General features: G+C 42.4%; 2 protein-coding genes across 4 annotated transcripts in view; one reads left to right on the forward strand and one right to left on the reverse strand.

Moving 5' to 3' along the window:
* gyg1b (glycogenin 1b) overlaps positions 1 to 22,678 on the forward strand; it is a 439,315-nt gene that overhangs the window by 54,996 nt on the left and 361,641 nt on the right. The gene's annotated exons all lie outside the window — the stretch shown is intronic.
* The window catches only part of nck1b (NCK adaptor protein 1b), a 44,475-nt gene that overhangs the window by 5,873 nt on the left and 15,924 nt on the right, over positions 1 to 22,678 (reverse strand). For 2 of the 3 annotated variants that reach the window (XM_080418022.1, XM_080418023.1), the window contains exons 2-3: positions 17,892 to 17,944; positions 15,754 to 15,994 (exon numbers count right to left, since the gene is read on the reverse strand). In XM_080418022.1, coding sequence (XP_080274148.1) covers positions 15,754 to 15,979 — 226 coding nt within the window. In that variant the 5' untranslated portion in view covers positions 15,980 to 15,994; positions 17,892 to 17,944. Of the gene's footprint in view, positions 1 to 9,485; positions 9,605 to 15,753; positions 15,995 to 17,891; positions 17,945 to 22,678 lie in introns of those variants that run through there. The other variant, XM_080418024.1, reaches the window with a different exon arrangement.

Here is a 22,678-nt window from a genome sequence, read left to right on the forward strand (position 1 = left end):
AACACTCTCCCTGGCTCTCTCCTTTCCCTTGCTCCGTCTCCTGTCTCACACATTCTCCGGTCCTTAATCTCTTCCCGCTTTGTTCCCTCTTTAGTCTTTACCCTCCTAGCTCCTCGTTAAACACAAGAGTTGATAAGTTTGTCCAATGTCCACACAATGTGGTGATTATGCAAAGGGCATATTTATCAACACTGCATCAACAGCGGTTAAGCAAAGGACTAGTTTGTCTTTTGCTATTTGTCCAAATGTCAGCCGATGAAAGAGGTGAAATAAATATAAATGTCGGCTGGTTTTCTTGAGCAGGGCCAACTTGCTAGGCCTAGCTTACAACACACACACACACACACACACACACACACACACACACACACACACACACACACACACACACACACACACACACACACACACACACACACACACACACACACACACACACACACACACACACACACACACACACACACACACACACACACACACACACACACACACACACACACAAAAGTAAGCTATATCCTTGGCTGCCTGCACCACACAAAACGACACTTCGGTGACAGCGACCAAAGGTTTTGTGATTTAGCATGGGTCGTGTTGCACAGTCCTACACTATGTAGGATTGTGCCTCGTCACACCGGCACTGTGACCAGCCTAGATAGAAGGGGGATTACCAGGCCCCACTGGCCTCTCCTTGAAGCTACAGAGCCCTGAAGCCTAGCTTTAGCATGCTTGTGGTCATACTCTTTTTACTGGACAGGAATTTCCCTCTTGGCAGCCTGGCAGATTAACCGGCATGTGAGACACATGCATACTGTAGATAGTACAGTGACAACACCAGGGCTGCCCACTTTCCAAGAGGAGACTCAGCAAAACCCAGAGGGTCCATTTTTACACATTCAAAGTTGAATTCACCACATGAACTAAAGCTGTACCAATACTATTTCTTCTTTCCCCGATACCGATTCCGAATGCGTATCGGTCGATACCGAGTACCGATCCGATACCAGTGTGTAATTTCTCAAAGTGGGGTCCAGGGACTATCTGGGTTCCTTGAGGGGGTTCCAAGTGGACCCTTACAGGTCTGTAACTCTGAGAGTGTACAAATGGAACCAAATGGACCCTTACGGTTCCATTTGTACACTCTCAGAGTTATGGGTGTCCTTGAAATTAAAAGGTTTGAGAACCACTGATCTCGTAATAAATCAATTGTTAAAGTGCAGCCAGAAGTTGGTAAAATAATAATGTAGATAGTACAGTAAGAGGAAAAAACGGTCGTGCAACATCAACTGAAGCATTCAAAATATGACTGTAAATGAACCATCATCATGTGATAGCATTACATGTTATCGGAATGGCACAGACTGGCATACTCACCGATACCAGCATTTTAAGCAGTATCAGCAGCTTTTCCGATACTGGTATTGGAACAACTCTAACATGAACCCTAGCGTCACTATTCGGGGGGGGGGGGACGCATCTGTGTCATTTTCAGATTTATTTTGCTAATCAGAAATAGCAGACATAAGTTTGTTGTTGATCTACTTCTTTTTTTTTTATCTTGAAAATTTGTGCCAATCTTTACATTTTGGAATTCTTTTAAAGCGAACATTTGTAAAATATTTTGTTCCAGGGCCCCCCCAGAAGCAAAGATTTGAGTTACAAATGTTAAATAAAAATATATATATTCAAAGATTTGCTCACATTTTCATGATCTTTCCAAAAATAGCAGATCTACATGAGCTTGTAGATCTGCTATTTTTGAATAGCCAAATAAATCTAAAGTGACACAGATGCGTTCCCGGTCTTAATGTGTTAAGATCAGGTATTTTCAGCAAAGAGATTAGGTGTAGAGGGAAATCTAGAAGATCTAGTATAGAGCCATGAGGCCAGGGGACTCCAGTCAACTATGCACATAGGGTGGTTTAACGCTCCGGATTGTGCTGAGCAGTGACCAGCTCTAGCAACCATAGTCAGTCGGTATCGGGAAGGAAAAAATGGTATCGGTTCATCTCCAAAAGTAATACCTTGCAATTCTCATATGCATCGATCACATTTCTGTCAGCACAAGCCTTCTGGCTGTCACCAAATAACTATTTGACTCAGGCCAAACAGCAGTAGACCAGACACAGTTAAGACTAGAGGCAGACTTGGATAGCAGACACAAAGAGCAGATGAAAGCAGTGACTCTTTATTTCTGATTACGTTCGCAGGGCTGTTGCTTGCATAATCAAAAATCAGCTTGGTGAAATTACACAGGAAGGCAGGGTGTAGTCCCCAGGGACAGTCCTAAGAGAATGATGCGTGCATACAGTATGTGTGTGTGTGTGTGTGTGTGTGTGTGTGTGTGTGTGTGCGCTTGTTTTCTGAGCAGCAAGAACATGACTAATGTAATGACGCCACACTAAACCTTCTTCAACCACAGATAAATTGTCGCCGAAAGGTTGCCTGTGACTCAACAAGAGTAGAGGCAAATTTCATGGTAGAGCTGCAAGTTCAGAGTCAAAGTGCTTCCAGGTAGACCCTATCATTAGTCAACACAGCTCTACATAACTACAGCCTCCAGACAGAGAGTTAGGACTGCCGTCTATGGCTACGTCTAGTTATGCCATCATCGCTACTTAACAGATGCCAACACCAAATCAGACAAAGAAAGAAAAACTAGACCAAAACAAAACAGGTATTGGGCTGGAAATCATGGATACAGCTTCAGATCAAACAGTGTGACAGGAGGAAATCTACAAAGTTATTATTTCAAGAATCTCTCTTTCATAAAAGCTGCTAACACAACTCGTCTTAACTTCAATGAGAAATGAGAGAGGTTAACAATTCTAAAATGAGGTTGATAGAACACAAAAAAACGACCTAAAGTATAACAAATCGTTAGCCTCATAAGTAATTGCTGTGTCAATGTTCTGGTCAAATTGACATTTCTGCCTAACTCTACTCTCCTAACACTGCTGCTTCATTGTGCCTTATTGTCCATGTCCTCAGCCTATCAGCATGCTTGTAACATTCCAAAGTCAGTTTCTGCCCATGTCATTTTAAAGTCAACCTTTTGACTTAGGCGGAAATTAGTTTTGAATGTAACATATAATGTATGCCATATTGATTTGGTCAATAGGCCTAAGGCAGGATGAATAAGCACTGCTAGGAGAGTAGAGTTAGGCAGATATAAATAAAGGCAGATAAACGTGACTTGGGAAAATTCGTTTTTTTTCAGAGTCAGATCATGATTTTTAACGTCTTTTCTGAAAACCTTAAAAATATGACTTAGGCAATGATGCTATGAGGCCAACGAAATGCAAGTGGGGAAGAAAAACAATGAAAAGTAAGAAAGTGCAGGTGCAAGCTCCAGGATACGTGCACAGTTGGAAATTAAATGACCTAGTTAGCTCCAAACAAAAGGTCAGAGAGGTGAGCTCCACATGAAAACAAACCTCTTTTAGCTTAAATCGAGTACATCTAACTTGGGCTTCCTGGCCAGGTGACATCAGGATGGCTGTGCTGTTATCGCACGTGCCATCACTGGAGTTGACTTGATGATGCTTCCTGATGTAGTCAAATGAACGCTTTGCATTAAGCAAGCATGGAGCTCAAAACTAGCTACATTATTTGCTCAGCTGCTAAACCTAAGCCAATGTTAACAGAAGGGAAGGAGGATTTTGCATTCCCTATCTATGTCGGCCATCTTGCTCTTACTTAATATTTGGGGGGCGAGAACCTCTACCCCGTTGGGATAGGGTTACACACACACACACACACACACACACACACACTCCCAAGTATGAAGTAAGAGCAAACGTTTCTCTGGGGGTTCCCAGCCAACAGATGTGTTGGATCCAGTGTCATTACTGATAAGTGACAACTTTAATCAATCTTAGATTATGTGTTGATGTGTTATGTTAACCCATTAAGACCTGAGGCCGATTCTATCTTCTAAAAACAGTTTTCTGAAAAACATATCTCGCTATATCAGTGGTTCTCAAACTTTTTCAGATCAAGGACACACAAAATTGGTGTGTGTTTGGCCGCCGACCCCCATCTAACAAAAAAAATGTCCAGGGACCCCCAGAAGCAAAGATTTCAGTAAAAAATTTCAGCAGATCTACAAGTTCGCAGCGCAGCACAAAGTGATGCGCTATGAGCTTGTATATCTGCTATTGTTGAATAGCCAAAGTATAAAATAATGATTAAAGTGGTTAAAATCTAAAATAACACGGATGCTTCCCCGGATTGAATGGGTTAAACTGCATGGTGAAACAGGTCTCACTTTTAGCACACAAATGAACGCAAACAAGGTGGACGCACACCTTCCGGATCTTCTTCCTAATTGAAATAAGTAAAACATATTTTTCTAAATGTTTTACGCTGAACTGGGTTATGTCATTTTATACATTGGCAGATCGATCCACTTTGCTCACTTTCATTTGTGTGCCGATATCTCGCCAATATCTGGAGCAAGATGCTGCAAATACACAAAGTTACCCAAAGTTTAAATATAATTCAGTTAGTGCTTGTCCTATTATGTTGAAACCAACAACAAACCAAGCTCACTTTCAACGCTCAAGCTTTTGGTGTACCATAGGGCACTGCCAAGCACATAGGATCATTCCAATCGATCATAGGGTCAATTGGAAGAAAAATAAAAGTTTGACAAACAAAACAAGACCCAAGGCTAAACAGTCACAGCATCTGTCAAATTGCTAAATCTATGGAATTCACTCCCTTCCAAATCACAACATTTCCACAGTGCGTATGGACAGGAAGTGGTCTACAGGACTGGACAATGCAAAGGAGAAGTTAGCGCCATGTTAACAGTGTGTAAAATACAAATATGATGATAGCAGGAACACTACTTGAGATACAGTGGTGTAAAGTAACTAAGTACATTTACTCAAGTATTGTACTTAAGCAACATTTTTACTTTACTGGAGTATTTACAGTTTTCGGTACTTTTACTTCTACTCCACTACATCTCAGAGGCAAATATACTTTTACTCCACTCCAAAACTTTAGTTACTATTACTTTGTGGATTTGGATTATTATTACCAAACATACATTAACCTCTTCAGCCCTATTTAAACTTTGGCTTTTTGAAAATAGCCTATCTACAAGCTCACAACGCATCGCATTGTGAGCTTGTAGATCTGCTATTTTCAAAAGTTTTAAAAACAATTTAGACATGGTTTAGAAACGGGACATTCTGCATAATGAGTACTTTTACTAGAAATGTGAGTTCTTTTTCCACCACTGATGAGATGGATCCTCAACCTGCAGCTTCTGAGTGAGAGAGTCTGGTTCCGCTAACTCCTACCTACTGTAGGAGAGGAAGGACAATTCTGTCTTTCTCTGTCGCCACACTTCCCTCCACCTACGGCCTAAACACCACCTACAACATTGTGTGTGTGACTGTGTATGAGTGTTTCTGTGTGTGTGTGTGTGTGTGTGTGTGGGGGAGTGTACGCGCATTCACGCACGCCATGCGCTAGCCTAAGCCACAAGCTACTTAGAGAAGCCTTTCAAAATGGGGAAGGAAAATGAACTCATTGTGCACTGGAAATTCTTCTCTCTCTCTCCACGTCAAACGCTCCTTCCTGCGAGTTTCCTGAGAAGAGGATGCTGAGACGGGAAGCTCTGTCGCATCAAATGCCAGTAAATCAGAGAAAGAAGAAAAAAGAAAACAAACAACCAAACAAAAAAAAAACGACCAAGGACTTGCTTGTTTATCCCATCAACAACAAGTTCACTTTTTCTTTTCAAAAGATGAGGTAAGCCAGCGGGAGCAGTCGAAAGTGCTGGGGAGTTTATTCGACTAACAGCGAGGGACAGGAACTGGGGTTCTCGTTTTCAACGCTGGCCTCCCTGTCCTGGCTGGCTGTCCATTGTCTGCCAGGGCCCTCTCTCGACCCCTCCGCTTCCCTCCTTTCCAGGGCTCTTCCTCTGTGGGCGACAACACCCCGCGTCAGCCTGTCTGACAGCGCCTGAACATCCCCCTCGTCTAACGGACCATTTGGACCAACTTCAAAATAGGAAGGCCTAGTATTTTTTAAGGGAAACAAACATTTTTTTCAGGTTTTGATCTTGAACCTAAATATTAAATCTAGCTTTCCTACTTAACTGATTATGGTGTGTAATATCCTGAAACTAGTCACTTGGTCATATTCTAGTCGTACGTTACCCTAGCCATTTAAATCATTACTCAGCAACAGTCATCCATTTGTACGTCAAATAGCAAAGATGGATTATGTACAAGCTCACTGCTATTTCGCCGAATGTTCGCCTATTATTCCATGCCCTGAATAGGGACTCTATAGAGTCCATGGGGTTCATGTATGTCTCTAAAAGTGCCTTCAGGCCACTGAAAACTCAGTGTCACATGTTTCACACATACTACAACCAGATGGCAGTCAATATGGCAGCACACATTCGGCTGAGCTCAGAGCATACGCACAGAATGCCTGGAAAAGACAAAGGATGTGAACAGAATGTGTGCAGGGCTGTCACGATTACAACATTTAAGTTGACGATTAATTGTCATATGAATTATTGCAATTAACGATTTAATTGTGTTTCTGTCGCTGAAAACTGGAGCATAATGAATAAAAGTTACATTTCTGTTTGGCTTTTAGGCTTCGTAATCAAAAGGGCAAATATGACAGATAACTTGAATATACAAATAATTGATTAATAATTGTATACTTTCAAAAAATAAATAGAGGAAATAGCGGAAATAGCTGATCTACAAGCTTTTAGATCTGCTATTTCCGCAGTTATATTTGAAAATGTATTTTTCATCATGGAAACTATTTTGACGATAATGACGATTATGCAGAAATAATTGCGATATCTGAAATAATTGCGATAAGACAAGACGATTATGTAATAATCGTGATGTAATAATCGTGACAGGCCTAAATGTGTGCAGTGTTTGGAGTGTTCCACAGTGGAACCCTGCAGGTTCAATCAAGGCCTGTTGTGCCAACACGGCTGACAGATAGCCACGCAGGAAATGCACAGGCCTCTTTCAACTTCAGCTGTCTGAGACATCAAAAGCACTCAACCATCATCAACCTCTCTGTGATGAAGGAGAGGCAGAGAGGAGAGCGGAGAGAGGCAGAACACTGCAGTTGTTTTCACTGCTCTGGACTCTCGCTTTGTTGATGTACTCACAGTATAGCGTCAGATGCTGTGCTCAGTAGAAAGGAACAAAACAAAGAAATTGTCTTATTAATTGGCTGCTTGCACAGTGCTGCATGATGGGTATCATCATGCTATCCGATCCATTCTAATACTTTCCATTTTGTGTTAAGCCAGGTTATTCATAAACAAAGAGGAAAATCTTTCAAATTGAGCTTATTGTAGCTTTTTCCAGGGTAGAAATCACATACACGGAATTGTATCTGACGAGCAAATGACTACATTGTTTTTTTAATTGTAGCTGCACACTTATGGCCTATTGTGAAACATCTGCTGGAAAATATTGATGGTACTTTAGCCTATTCACAGAAATAGGCAAATAGGCTAAACTGCAAATAAGATAACTTACTTAAGCCAAATGCTGCCTGTAACAAGGCTACATGTATTACTATGTATCTACTACAAACCAACTCAACTCAAACTATACTCACTGGTGAGCATAATAGGAGTGAACAGACGAAATGATCACATTTGAATGGCAGGCTATCCACGCCCATCAGACAAATGGAGCAGTCCTGTAGATGTTTTCCACACTTTGTCCTCATCTCCGAGCACATTTATGATGTTGGCTACTCTTCAACGAGGGCCTGCCATATGCATCACTTCCTGACTTATGCAATGCTTGATGGCAGAAGACACAGGAAAACAAAGATGGGCGGATGGCTTTAAGGGGGGGAAAAAACAACTACATTTGATAACTCTTTGGCCAAATTGTCACGCCAACCGTCAATGATAGCCTTTTGCTTCCTTACTCAGGGAGAGGAGAGGCATGACAGACCAAGTGGCAGAAAGACCCAACAACAGACAGACGATCAGCCATGATTCAACTTCCTTTCAGCATCTCTCTCCACTTCCTCTCTGCTCCACACTCCTCCACAGCACTGGGAGAAATGTGGCTCAAATTAGTGCTTCCGCTCGCTGGGGAGGCCAAAAGACAGGAAAACGCAGGGAGGAGGGCGGGAGGGAGAGACTAGCTAGCTCTGAAGTTTACACAAGCAACAGGGCTGTTAGCTCATCGCTATGGTTTTTACTAGCATTTTGTTTTTATTCAGCCTATAACACTCTCTCGATGACTACAGACAGACAGCACTCAGTCCAGTTAGTGTATGGACACACACACACACACACACACACACAGGTGGTGGTGAGGGTAGAGAGACAGACACACACACACACACACACACACACACACACACACAAGACGGACAGAAGAGACCACTCAACAGTTACAAGGTACGATTACAACACAGACGCACGGCGGGGCCCTTTGAAAAAGTGTGTCAGCGTGGCTGTAAAGTATCCGCGGCCCTTGGAGCTGCCTGTGTAATGACATTCCTCTGATAACTGAGTGAGGTGCGGGAGATGGGAGCCCTGGCCCCCCTCAATCAGCACAGACCCCCCCCCCACACCCCACCCTTCGTCCTTCACAACACAATGACTACAGTGTTCTACATGAACACCCCGCGTCCCCGTCTACTGTAGCTCATTACTGGGAGGGAAGGGAAGGGGAGGCGAAGCCAGAGGGAGCCTCCCAGAGTTGAACTAGCCTGGCCCCCGAGTGTTAGCATAACAGAAAACAGGCTTTGGCTATGTCTTGAGATATCTCTCTAAACAGGGTGGGTGGGTGGGTGGGGTGGTGGGAGCTCTCTCTCTCTCTCTCTCCTAGCATGATAATGTAATCCAGTGAAAAGCAAAACCCACTCACTAAACAAGACAAAACGGGAGGGGGAATGGAGCAGGATTACCATATGTGTGTCTAGATTTTAAAAGACAGCAAGAGAGACACGGAGAGAGAGAGAGACACACGGAGAGAGAGACAGAGAGAGAGAGAGAGAGAATGAGAGTGCTGGAGCAATTACAGGCTTCAACTCAGCAGAAGGTTTTTCAAACGCATATCCGCCCCGTCTCTGCAGCCGCTCAGACAGGCAGACAGGGGCTCAGCTCCCCTCGCGCCGTCGGCAGCACAAACCGCTAGCACCAAAAATCACGTTTCACACCGACTAAATATGACACCCTCATTTTGCATGCTGCCAACCCAGAAGTTGTCTTAGGAATCATAGAGAAAGTCATAAGGTGGAGGCAGGGAGAGAAAGAATAAAGAAAAGCGACAGGCCTTCCTGCAAAGCCAGAGAGAACATAAAAGAAAAGACAGCTCAAACTTGAGAAAACAAAGGAACTTCACAGAAGCCCCCCCCGCCCCCCTCCCCTCAAACAACAGCCTATTCACAAAAGGCTTTCAGACGAGCCCATGGAGATAGCAAGAACCAAGAAAAGTTGAAAAACTCACGAAAGAAATGTTTGAATAGGTTAGCCATGTCCATTTTGGGCTCGCTCCCTCTCCTTCCCGGCCCCTGCTCTCTCTTCCCACTGCAGCTCTAGAGCTATTCCATGTGAACACCCAGAGAGAGCAGGGCGGAATAGTGGAGCAGGACAGCCCACTCCACCACCGCCATGTGACCAGGCCGGGCCAATGGGAGCACAAAAGGGAAGAGGGGCCTCCAGTCCTGAACTCTGGAAGGCTGGAGCACAGAGGCCTCATGGAGAGGAGAGGAAAGGGTAGGGTGTGTGTGTGTGTGTGTGTGGGGTGGGGGCAGGCTGAGAAAGACAGAGGAGAAATAGAGAAAGAAAGATATACTAGGGCACTGGGGAGGTAAACAAGTGGCAAGGAAGAGGCATTTCATCACTATACAGAGCCAAAATGAGAAGTGAAATAGTGTGCCGTCCCCAACATATACATCCTATGGAATGGGACTGTAAAGCAGATGGCTGAGTCAACGGTTATTGCGTGTCACATGATTGCCAGTTGCCTATAGAGACGCACTCATAACATAACAAACCCAGGAAACATGAATCCTCATACGCACACATGTGTGTGAACACACGCACGCACACACACACGCCAGGACATACATCATACCCTGACACATTCCTTAAAAGGATGACACTATTCCACACCCAGCTATGAGCTAATGATTTAAACTAATACAATATAAAATATGAATACGTGGTCATTAACCTACTTCTCACCGTGATCTTATTCCACACGCTTTGTAAAAAGAAAACAAACAAACAAAGTATTTACTAATAGGTGCTCCATATTTTGGTGTATTAGAACACATTTTCGTGTCACTTCACGTGTTGCACTGTATCATATTTTTGTGGTGTGTGTGTGAGCTCTGAGGATCGCTGTGGAGCAGCTGGCTATCACACCCTCCAAAGTATGAGAGTGTGTGTGTGTGTGTGTGTGTGTGTGTGTGTGTGTGTGTGTGTGTGTGTGTGCGCATGTCTGTGCGCGTGCGTCCACAAGTGTCATCTGTAGTGTACAGCTGCTCACCTGGGGATGTGTGCTCTACAAAGACAGTGACATGTCAAGTGCTGGTTGGAATGGAGACTCACACACACACACAGCTGTTGCCCGTAACTCAACACACACACTTCACAGATAAGACAGATTCATATATATACTGTACACATTAACACCAACTTTTTGGCCACCAGCCGAACATACTGAAACATCCCAGTGCTCATCATCCATTTTATTTGACCAAGCAATTACATTTTTAGATTAGATCCCATAGACCCCACATACAGTAGGACAGTTAGCAACTTGCCAAGTAGACAAAATATACCAACATTTGACTATAGTGGCCAAGTCCTGACTCCTCCTGACCCAATTTAACCCATTAACACCTGAGGCCGATTCTACAAATGTCTTCTAAACGGTTTTCTGAAAAACTAATATATATTATACTATATCAGTGGTGCTCAAACTTTTTTATGTCAAGTATTTGACTGCGGACCTCATCTCAAAATATTTTGTTCCAGAGACCCCCAGAGGCAAAGATTTGAGTTAAAAATGTTCACCAAAATATATATATATATACACAAAGATTTGCACACATTTTCATGATTTAAAAAAAATAGCAGATCTGCAAGCTCATAGCGCGGCACGAAGTGACGCGCTATGAGCTTGTATATCTGCTATTTCTGAATAGCCAACCAATGTGCAATATTTATATAGGTAAAATCTAAAATGACACAGATGCTTTCCCGGTTTTAATAAGGGTTAAAGTGTAGAAGTTTGAAACTAGGCCTGAAATATTAGGAGTATAAAGGGAAGAACTGTAGACTATGGTTATTGTTGTGACAGGGAGGTCACCGACGAATCCAATAGCAGGATGCACAATAAGCCCTGAATGGCTGATATTCCATACACTGCATGTTTTCCCTAACAGCCAGCCATAAAACACTCCTTGCATTATCATGGATCCATTCCGGCAGCATTCTAATTTGCAGTGCGCAAAAACATTTGAAATTGAAAACATTTTTTTTATTATTAAATAATATTTTTTTATAATAATAATATTCGAATATATTCGAATATCTGCAAATTTTTAAGACCAATATTCGAATATCATTTCTGAGGAAAGTTGACAGCCCTACTGTGGGGCCGGGTCTCATAATCTAGTTTCATAGCCATTTGAAAAGTTGTGGCAGGAGCTCGGGTGGCGCAGTGGTAAAGTCCCTGCCGACCACCGCGAAGGTTGTGGGTTCAAACCCACCACCGTGGTGCATCCGGCTTTGCCGAGCGTCTATGCGAACACAATTGGCCCGTGTTTCGGGGGAGGTTAGCCGGGGCGGGGAGGGTGATGATGGTCATTTCACGTACTCCTACGGGACTGGGGCGGCACCTGTCAGCGGGGAGTGTTGAGCGGGAGGAGTATAGGACGAAGGCTCTACGTCTTCCTGGTGGGGGCTCCTCACTGACATGTGAGTCAGTGAGGATACGACAGCAGTGACAACACAGAAATGTGTGTGGGGAGGTATCAATTGGCATAACAAAAAAGAAAAAGGGGTTCAAAATAATTGGCTACTCTAAAATGTTGTCAAATATCTCCACTTTTCCACAAGATTCACACGGACAACATTCTGTGTTCACGCAGCGGCATTCACAGCAGCACTTAACTCATTTTTTTTTACTTCCTTCAATGAACGCATTCCTAAGGGACACACAAATTGACAGGTGTGTTGCTGTGGGCTGGCACGAGGTAATAAATCACACACCTCTCGATTTGTGTGACCCACATATGGATGCGCTCATTGAAGGAAGTTTACATACAATGCTATGCCTAGCTGTGAAGGTGGCCCCGTAACCTACAAAGAACTAGGGTTGTTCCGATACCGATACCAGCATCGGAAAAGCTGCCAATGCTGCCAAAAATGCTATTATAGGATTCGGTGAGTATGCCAGTTTCGGTACCATGTCACATGATGATATGTCATTTACAGTCATCAATTATTTTCATTGCTTCAGTTGGTGTTTGCACGACAGTTTTATACTCTTACTGTACTATTTACATTATATTTTGCTCTACTATAACTTGTAGCTGCACTTTAACAATTATTAATGGGATTTTCATGTATTCCTAGATCAGTGGCCTTTTTTTTAATTTATTTCAAGGACCCCCATAACACTAAGAGTGTACAAATGGAACCAAATGGACCTGTGGGGTCCATTTGGTTACATTTGTGTGGTACACTGGTATCGGATTGGTACTCTGTATCGACATTTTGGGAATTGATTTTGGGAAGGAAAAAATTGTATTGTACATCTCTACAGAGAACCTTGCTCATCTGAATTTCGTGGGAAAAGTGGATATATTTGACTATACAACTTCCTGCCATAAATGGATATTAAACTACATGAAAAGATCTAAACCCCGGGTTGCAGCAATTAATTATTGGATGAGTACACAGAGTGCTACAAATTAGAATGCAGCTGAGATGGATCCCTCCACGAAAATGCATGGAGTCTTCTATGGCTGTCTTTATGGAATACATGCAGTGTATGGAATATCAGCCATTCTAGGGCTAGATATACAATCAACTACAGTCAGAGAAGATTAAAGTGTCAAAAAACAACAAAAGACCCCCGACAAAAACACAATTGAGCTACTACCGGTAGTATTTGCTCTCGTCATATCACTCTTTTGTTTGCATTGCAATGTGCAGCCTCAAGAGATGCCTTCCTGTTATAGGTTTTTGTTTTGAATCATCAGAGCATTGAAGACACCAAGACCTGGCCTCACCTCACCTGTCACCCCCTCACCACAAAAATGCAAACACGCACGCGTGTGTGCACAGTACAGGAAAGCCCTATTCACTTGTGGTAAATCTAGCATTTTTGCAGTGTATGTGAGTTCTGACTGACATACAGTAAGCCACTTCCTCCCATGCAAACACAGACAGAGAAGTATTGATGTGAGGCCAGGGTATCCTATGCAGGAAAACGTCACCTCCAGTGTTGCCATGTCCGCTTATTATAAGCGACTTTTGGCTTGTTTTTATGTAAAGTTGCAGGTTGTGGTTTTTTGGGCTCGTTTCTAAAGTGTAGTTGCTTATTTGGGCTTGTTTCTAAAGTGTAGTTGCTTATTTGGGCTTGCTTTCTAATGTTGTTTAAACCGGGGGTTCAAACATTTTCATGTCAAGGACCCCCAAATTAATATGTAATTGTCCGCCAATCTCTATCTGAAAACATTTTGTGCCAGGGGGACCCCCGTACCAGATTTGTGTCGTTTTTCCCCCAAGATCTTTTTGAAAATAGCAGATCTACAAGCTCGTGGTAAGCTTGTAGATCGGCTATTTTGAAAATAGCCGATGTGTATAGGTTTAAAGTACTCATGTGTTAGTCGCTTCTTTTGGGCTCGTTTTCATAGACCTGGTTGCTTATTTCACTCACAAAATCTGCCAACGCTGGCCACCTCAACATCAAAGCCAGGCAAGGGAGGAAAAGGCTAGCTCATCTCTCTTCCTCGCTCTGACAAGTATATTGAAAAGGCCCCGGGTAAGCAGCTGGCACTGTCTGAAACACTGTAGTCAGTGCCTTGAATACAGAGGCTTATATTGGCCCATTACCTCACTGTTCTAATAGCATCTGGGCTAAAGCTACGGCGGCAGATGTCTGCCGACCTACAGCACACCAGCTCATTTGAGTCTTTGATGAGAAAGATTAGCAGAATTGAGAAAGCTTCGCAGAAAGCAGGACGTTCGAGGACCGCTGTCAGTGTTGCCAGATTTTGCGAGAGAAATAAGCAACCAGGTCTATGAAAACAAGCCCAAAAGAAACGATCTACACAAGCTCACAACGATCTGCTATATAATATTTTATTTATATAATATATATATATATACACATATATAATATAATATTTTGGAATATTTTATAAACATTTTAACGACACAAATCTTGTATGGGGGGTCCTTGGCACAAAATATTTTCAGATGGGGGTGTCTGCGGACAAACGCATATTAATCTGGGGGTCCTTGCAATGAAAATGTTTAAGAACCACAGGCTTATAAACAACATTTAGGAAGCAAGCCCAAATAAGCAACTAGCCTGTACTTTAGAAACAAGCCCAAAAAAAACACAACCCACAACTACCAATATTTACAAGCAACTTTACAGAAAAACAAGCCCAAAGTTGCTTATAATAATCAGACATGGCAACACTGACTGCTGTCTGACAAACCTTACAAACACACTGCACAGACTTGATGAAATGCATGAGGGAAACAGAATGGGGAGAGAAACAAACTACCAATCAAGCAACCTGGCCGCACTTAAGACTGGATGCACTCAAAGTTTGCACCGCAAATTATCATGAAATGTCTGTCATCAAAATGAATTAAGCTAAGACAAATGATAACCTTGGTTCAAACATGCATCCAACATTTGGCTCTGAGAGCATCTACTAGCAGAATAGAGCCATTTGGCAAAAAGCAGCACCTAGAAATATTACTGTTGTATTTGACAGGACCACACCATGTGCCATTCTTGTTCTGGTTCTGGCTTTGAGACTAATTAGAGGGGATTTACTCAGGTTTGATCATTCATGCAAAAGACTGCCGACTGACGAGACTAAAATGTGGTCATAAAGATGAATACAGTTCTCTCTTGCACAATCAAAACGTAGTTTGCATCTCCTGGATAAGCCTAAATCTACACCTGAAATCACATAATTTAAATACAGACTCACCTGAATGCTTCGCCGCACAAATATGACAAACCTAACCTTGAAGTGGTCACATTGCAGTGCACTTAACACTTACAGCTTCACACCTCCACACAAAAAGCAGCTGCTTGAGGCTTCGACTAAAGCTAACAGTTACTGAAGATAACAAGACTGGGGTATATATCTTCCTGTGGTGCATCTCATGCAGCAGCGTTGTGGTCATGGGACAATGAGCTGGCCCAGATAAAGGAAGCTCTTCGACGCTGAGGTCGGACGCCATCATGCTGTACAACACAGCGTTTGAAAAGCACAGAAGGTTGGCCCACAGTCAACTGCATGTTATGAATGACTGAACAAACATAAATGTTTACAGAGGAGATATCCATTTGCGGAACTTCATGAGCTCCAACAATAAAATAAACGGACTATAAACCTCAACAAGGGTTTTGGCCATTTCCCTTCGAATTAAATGTGCTCCCAAATGCTAAATTCAAAGATGTCCCCCCCCCCCTGAAAAACCAAAAAACCATAGCTGATATTTACCGAGTGTATCTTTGAGGTTCTTGACAATAGAGGCTTTTCTGGCACTGTTTTTCCTCTCCACGTAGTTGGAAGGCACAAAGCCAGTTTTGTTGGTGGCATTCCGAACTCTCCACCACGACTTGGAGTCGTCGAGGAGCCAGAGGCGCTCGTTCTTCTTGATGTCCAGCTCCTGGTCCTGCTGGGCCATGTAATCAAACTTGGCGATGACAATCACCTCTTCCGTCATCTTGGACTACGTGCACTGAGGGAAAGAGGGGAAGGAGGGAGGGAGGGATAGAGAGAGAGAGAAATGGAAAGGATGCATAACAGATGTCAACAAATAAGTCCGCTAAGCAAGCAGCTGACTGACGTCTGTCGGCTGATGTTGGGAATAAAGCTTAGCTTGGAATAAACACGACATTCTTAACTGTCTTCTAACACTGCACTTCCACAAACTCTCTCCTCAGATGTGACACAGAAAACAAATCTGAGGTACGACGTTCCCGACCAACACAGAGAACCGAGAGGTTCACGGGTATTAGCTTCAACAGCCGAGCCAATTGGGTCATCAGGCCATCATCACCATGCCTACAACTAGAGTGTTTATGGGATAGTGGGTAGGGTACCTGGCCAAACACCAAGCCTCAAAGTTATCACACTATCACAGACGGTTACAAGAAGAGTGGGCACTAAGGGAGAGTGGCCACCTCAATGTAAAATTTGCTATTTTGTCCGAAATGTTAAAAAAAAACTATATTTGAAAAAAAAAGTAATGTAAAGTATACATGATTTGAACATGCACCGTACATCATTATCAGACTTAAATTTACCTACTTCTTGTTTATGCCCAAAATGATTGGATATACAGGTTTTGTAGCAATTTGTAGCAATTGTAGAAATATTGGACCTGACTTGTGAAATGTTAAATCATGTTCTAATCATGTATACTTTACATTACTTAAGACCGTTTTCCAAATATTGTATTTCTTAACATTTTGGACCGAATAGCCAATTTTACATCGAGGCGCCCACTCTTCCTTAATGCCCACTCTTACTGTACAAAACTTCCATGTTTCACACACATATATTTACTAAAATCCCACTTGTGAATAACACTGATTAAAGCTGAAGCAATAGATAAATAGAGAGATAAGATGCATTTTCCTAATTGTTTTCCCTTACACTGTTACTATGACTTTTTCATACTGCAGAATTCACTATTTCCCCGTTGTACTACGCAGTACACACAGGCAGCATCATTTGCTTCGGTCTGCCAGCAATCATATATTATTTTTATCCACCATAGTCCATTATATGTACATGGAGTTTGCCTTAGACCAGTGCTTCTCAAAGGTTTTCATGTCAAGGACCCCCATATTGATATCTATTTGGCCACGGACCCATCTGAAAATATTGGGTGCGTTCGAAAATACAGCACTGAGCGCACTGGCCAATACAAACTAATAGGCGAGTGTGCTCCGGTGCGTAATTTTCGAACGCGCCCATTATGTGCCCGAGAGAAGATGTATGTTAACTCATTGAGTGCCAGATTTCTTTTTTTTTTTAAACGTTTGGCAATTCTGGCACTCAATTGTACTACCTATGAGTATGTAAAAGAACAAAAACGAATAAACAATAATTATTTATATATTATGTTGTCCCAGTGCCAGAGTTTTTTTCAAAGTAAAACAAAAGTGCTTAGGAAGCGAGATACAGACTTTTTCAGTTATACGTTAAACAAGGAGTGGATGGAGCTGCAAATCTTCAGATAATGATATCTTGGGTTCTGAACATGTTTTAAAAAAAAAAAAAAAAAATACAATTTTTTCAAAAACACGTCAAACACGTCATTGGCACGTTGCGCCATATCGGTAAAAACACGTGAAACACGTTAATGGCACTCAATGAGTTAAAAGAAATTCTAAATTATTAAAAATGTTCCAAACATTATCCGAGCTTGTAGATCTGCTATTTTTGAATAGCCAACATTATAAATGGATAAAATGGTTAAAATGATTGTGATGCTATGTTGACTAATTTAGCTGGGGACCCCCTGGAACCCCACGTTGAGAACCAATGCCTTAGACAGAGTTACAGAGGTGGACTCTCAAGTCAATGACAAGACACCGTTATTGAAAAGGAATAGATAATGACTGTACCTGTACTGCATCCAAGCTGACAACTTCAAAGACGCAGATACTTCTCAGGTGACCTGAAAAATGTAAGAAGAAATAACCCATTAAAAAAACGAAAATTTAAACATATTTAAAAAGATGTTTTACCACTTAAAGCCTCTATACCTAGTAAACCTGACCCGAGTTGGCTCTGTACTTGGGCCTCTCTTTATTCCCACTACACTAAATCTCAAAATAGCCGACCTCCAGGGTCACAACGCACGTTTTGGCGCACGTTTTTGGTGCACGTGTTTGACAACTGCCCTTTGTCAAACCACTATTGGCAATTGAACCCAGTTATTGTAGGACTACAGCTGGGTCTGACTCCAAAACACAAACCAACATCATAGTTTATTCCTTCAGACTTAACTTCTCCAAATGAATTGTTATGTATTCTTAATTCAAAATAACCAAGGTACCATTGTTTTCCGTCTCCCAAAGCTGAAAATGGAGTAAACGGACTAAACCATTATACACTCAATTCTTCAATATATCCTCCCACACACACACACACACACACACACATCATAAAATACATTTATAAGAAGGATGGCGTATTTCCGCTCTAGTACCGTCCAACGATTGTCTATTGTGTTACTCATCAAACATGAACCACGGAGCCAGGAAGATGGCAAAGACAAAGTTTACAGTAAGAGGGAGGTAAGGAAGAGAGGCACTTTGTGTCGACAATGCCCCAACGCGATTCATGTGAGTGCTCATTGAATGCAAATGAAGTACGATATCGTCTACAATCTACAACGGGCCTGCAGCACACAGTGTCATGCAAGTACGTAACTGTGTGTAGGCCTTGCAAATCATGCATTTGTAAACAACTTCATGTGCCTATGTGAAACGGATCACGAGGCTTTTTGAGGTGCCCTGGGCCAATTCAAACAAGGCTACGGGAGTTTATCACCACCATCCCAGCTGAAGACCGCGCATCTCCAACAATGAGCACATTCACACACAGAGGGTCTTGTGATTTATCTAGCCATCAGCACACATCTATGGCTGCAAGAAGGGGCTATGTTTAGCTTTATAGAGATAGTTGGCTTAATATTGCAAAGAGGGGTCGAACACTGTAGAGGTGGCTGCATATAGGGCTGTCACGTCGATCATGACATTTCACTTGATGATTAATTGTCATAGAAATAATTATGATTAACGATTTAATTGTGTTTTTGGCATTGAACATCGGAACATAATGACAAAAAAAGACTTTCCATTTTCCTTTTAGGCTTTGTAAACAAACGTTGCAAAGGGCAGATATGATAAATAACTTGAATATACAAAGAAATGACTGACATATTCAATAACTTTATACTTAAAGCTATGAAAAAAATATGCGGAAATACATGGGGCCGAGTGATTTGTTTGCTCCTGATGCCATGACGACACATTGAAGTTGAACAACACACTCCATATTGGGCGTAGCTGCATTGTGAACTCCTTATATAGGATGGAAACTATAATCAAAACAATTGCCATTAACTCAAATACTTGAGATTAGGCGATTATGTAATAATTGTGACAGGCCTATGACTGTGTTTAGGGTTATAAAGATAGTTGGCTTAATATTGGAAAGAAGGGTCGAACACAGTAGAGGTGGCTACATAGTACGACTCCAATGTCACCCCTCCACCCACCCACCCACCCACGAACGCTTCTGGGGTAGACGCTGATCTCATGGAATTGAGCTCTCACTTTTTTTCTGAAGCAGTGGTATCGGTGGCTCAGCTGCAGCTGGTGTTGAGATTGGCCTCGAACCTGATCTTATAGGCAAACACAGGCAGCAAAACGGAGCCGGGCTTTGTTTTAGCATGATTAGCCAAAAGGAACAGAGCAAACGTAAGAATGGGCCGGAGCTGAACAGAGCCTCATTCTCTATCTTCTGTTCTGGAGAAAAGTTCAATAACCTTGAGACATTTCATACTCATGGAAAAGGTAAATGGGCAAAATGGTGCCACATTAGCCTTGCTACAGTACTTTGGGTCAAGAAGAACTGGCAGGGGTTCTATTAGTGTCTGAGGGCTTCAGGGCTAGATGTACAAGGACAGGTCAAGTTCCCCAAAACACTACAGTGCAGAGCCTGAAAGATGCCAGAGTTTTCGGTCCGATGCCAATTCCGGATTTGGAGTCCTAGACCACCAATTACCATTGTTTTGACCGATATTCTTTCATAAAAAGTGCAAAATCTTGAAATCAACTTTAATCGAAAACTTAGATTTGATTCAAGTTTCTATTTGAGAGCATTTCACTTATAAGCAAACAAATACATTAAAATAGACACAAATAAATTTGAAACAAAATGTTAATTGGGAATATATATTAAACTTCAATATATGAAAACATATAAATTGTATTATATTGTATTATAAGCAAACACGTGTATATAAAACACTTTAACTGAACTGTTTTATTTTAAAAGCCCAATTCAAACATTTTCAAAAACAGAAAATCTATAATCTCACAATGAGTCGCATTGGGACGCTTTTGAGAGCTTGTAGGTTGAGAATGGTTAAAAATTGGAACACGTCGGCTGCATAATTTAATTGCCGATACCCATGTTGTCAAAAAAGTAAAATAATGGCCAATATCTCAGGCAAACCGATATTGTCCAGGCTCTACTACAGTACAGTGGTTTGTACGCTAACTAAGGCTAACATGCTCTCTGATATATATAGATTATTTTTTATGTGTATTTACTAATGTGTGACTTTGTTCGCTTTCCCGACGAGCACGAGTGCAAATTCACAGCGTGTTATTGCACTCCTCGATTCCATCTCTAATTAAATTAATGAACACTGGGAAGCAACACTGGGAGCGGCACGCAAAAACAAAGACCTGATTTACTCTGCTGCAACACCGAGATTCTCTCACTGACACAAAGGCAACAGGCTCTCCACTCCCTGGTCTGGGCCTACAGTATAACCGTCTGGTTCTGCCACAGAGGCTTGAGGAGAGTCTGGAATCTTCTCCTTCACCATTTATTTTATTGTCGCCATTTTCCATTCTGCTGATGCCTCGTTGTTGAACTCCTCTCTACACCCTGAATAGGTTTTGCAGCTTGTCCAATAACAATCTTCACTACACAGTTTAGGGGTGCAACAGTAATTATAAAAAATAAGAAAATGTGATAATATATATGTGAGAGAGAGAGAGAGAGAGAGAGAGAGAGAGAGAGGAGAGAGAGAAGAGAGAGAGGAGAGAGAGAGAGAGAGCGAAAGAAAGAGAGAAAGAGAGAAAGAGAGAAAGAGAGAAAGTTACACACACAGTAGCAAAAATACAGTAAATAGCAGATCTACAAGGTCAAAACACATCACGACTCACAATGAAACGTGCTGAGAGCTTGTGGGCTATTTTTTGTATTGTTGCATACAATGGATATAGGGTTAATCCGATTATTCAAAAAACAGTAATCGATAGAATAATCGCCCAAAAAAAAGAATCAATAGTTGCAGCTCTACTCCACACTTTTGCAGGCCTAGCGCAGATATCACCCATTCACAGACAGCAGACTGCATTCTGACCCCTCCAGTCCATACACACACACACACACACACACGTGTGGAGAGCACTAAGTGCACATTAACAGCACTGTGATTTAAGACGCAGTGCAGATGTTAAAGGGATGGGGGGAGGGGGGGCGATCAAAAAGTTAAGCAACAGATGCTCTTCTTGGCTAATCGTGCAGCTGCAAAACGCAGTAAGGGCAGTGGAATACTCTGATGCATTAGCATCGAGGTCAGACGGGTCAAACTGCTCAGCTGGTGTCACATTCATCCCAGAGATCTCTATTTACCCGGCCGCCTGGCAGAATGGACAGCGAGCCCGAGCCTACCGACCCCACAATGCACACACACGGGACAGGACCACCGTTAATCTGCCTCCAGGTTTTATGGTAATGGTAATCTCATCTCATCAGCCAGCAAAAAACACATTCACTGATGGATTTTATTGCATTTCTTTCTTGGATGCAGAATAGGAGGAAAGGTGCTGTGCAAAACCTTTTAATCAAACACTGCAAAATATGTAGATAAAGATATGTAGCGCGTAACACACCAACCAGACGTCGGCGGCTATAGGTGATGGAAAGCGTATGTGGCCGAAAATCAGAGGCGTCGACCGTCGGACTGCAGTGATAGCAGCGGGGTGGCAGAGAAGGGGCAGAGAGGGGGGTAAAGGCTCCGTATTACCATTTCCCCTCTCGTCTGCTTCTGATGCAGGAACACCAAGCTTAGATAAGCCCGTCGTCGCACATTCAAACTAGGAGATACCATATTCGCAACTCTCAATTCCTATTCCAGATCACCACCAACACCAATGTACTACTAGCGCAAAAATGCTCCGTCTTGTTGTCTTTGTTTTGGTTGATGCCGCTTAAGCAGCTTCCGGTTCTCTTAACCCATTAAAACCGGGAAAGCATCCGTGTCATTTTAGATTTTAGCATCACTTTGTGCCAAGCTGCTAGCTTGTACATCTGCTACTTTTTTTAATTTTTTGAAAAATCTTGAAAGTGTGAGAACTACTGATCTAGATGGCATTTGTAGAATCGTCCTCAGGTCTTAATGTGTTGAGAGACTGCAGACTACTGCAGACAGTACTGCCACCTCCTGGCATGGAGGCATTTTCCTCATGCGCACAACAAAGCGTCATCGGTTGACCGTTTGTGCGGTGTGAAAACACAAACTTTTCAACACCTTTCATCCGACGCCGGACCCTACTGCCAGTCTGTAGTGGTCTGGGCAACAACGTTTGGTGTGTAGCCCGCT

This window comes from Gymnoscopelus braueri (genome assembly GCF_963280865.1).
Source record: "Gymnoscopelus braueri genome assembly, chromosome: 21".
In the NCBI taxonomy this organism is placed as follows: Eukaryota; Metazoa; Chordata; class Actinopteri; order Myctophiformes; family Myctophidae; genus Gymnoscopelus; species Gymnoscopelus braueri.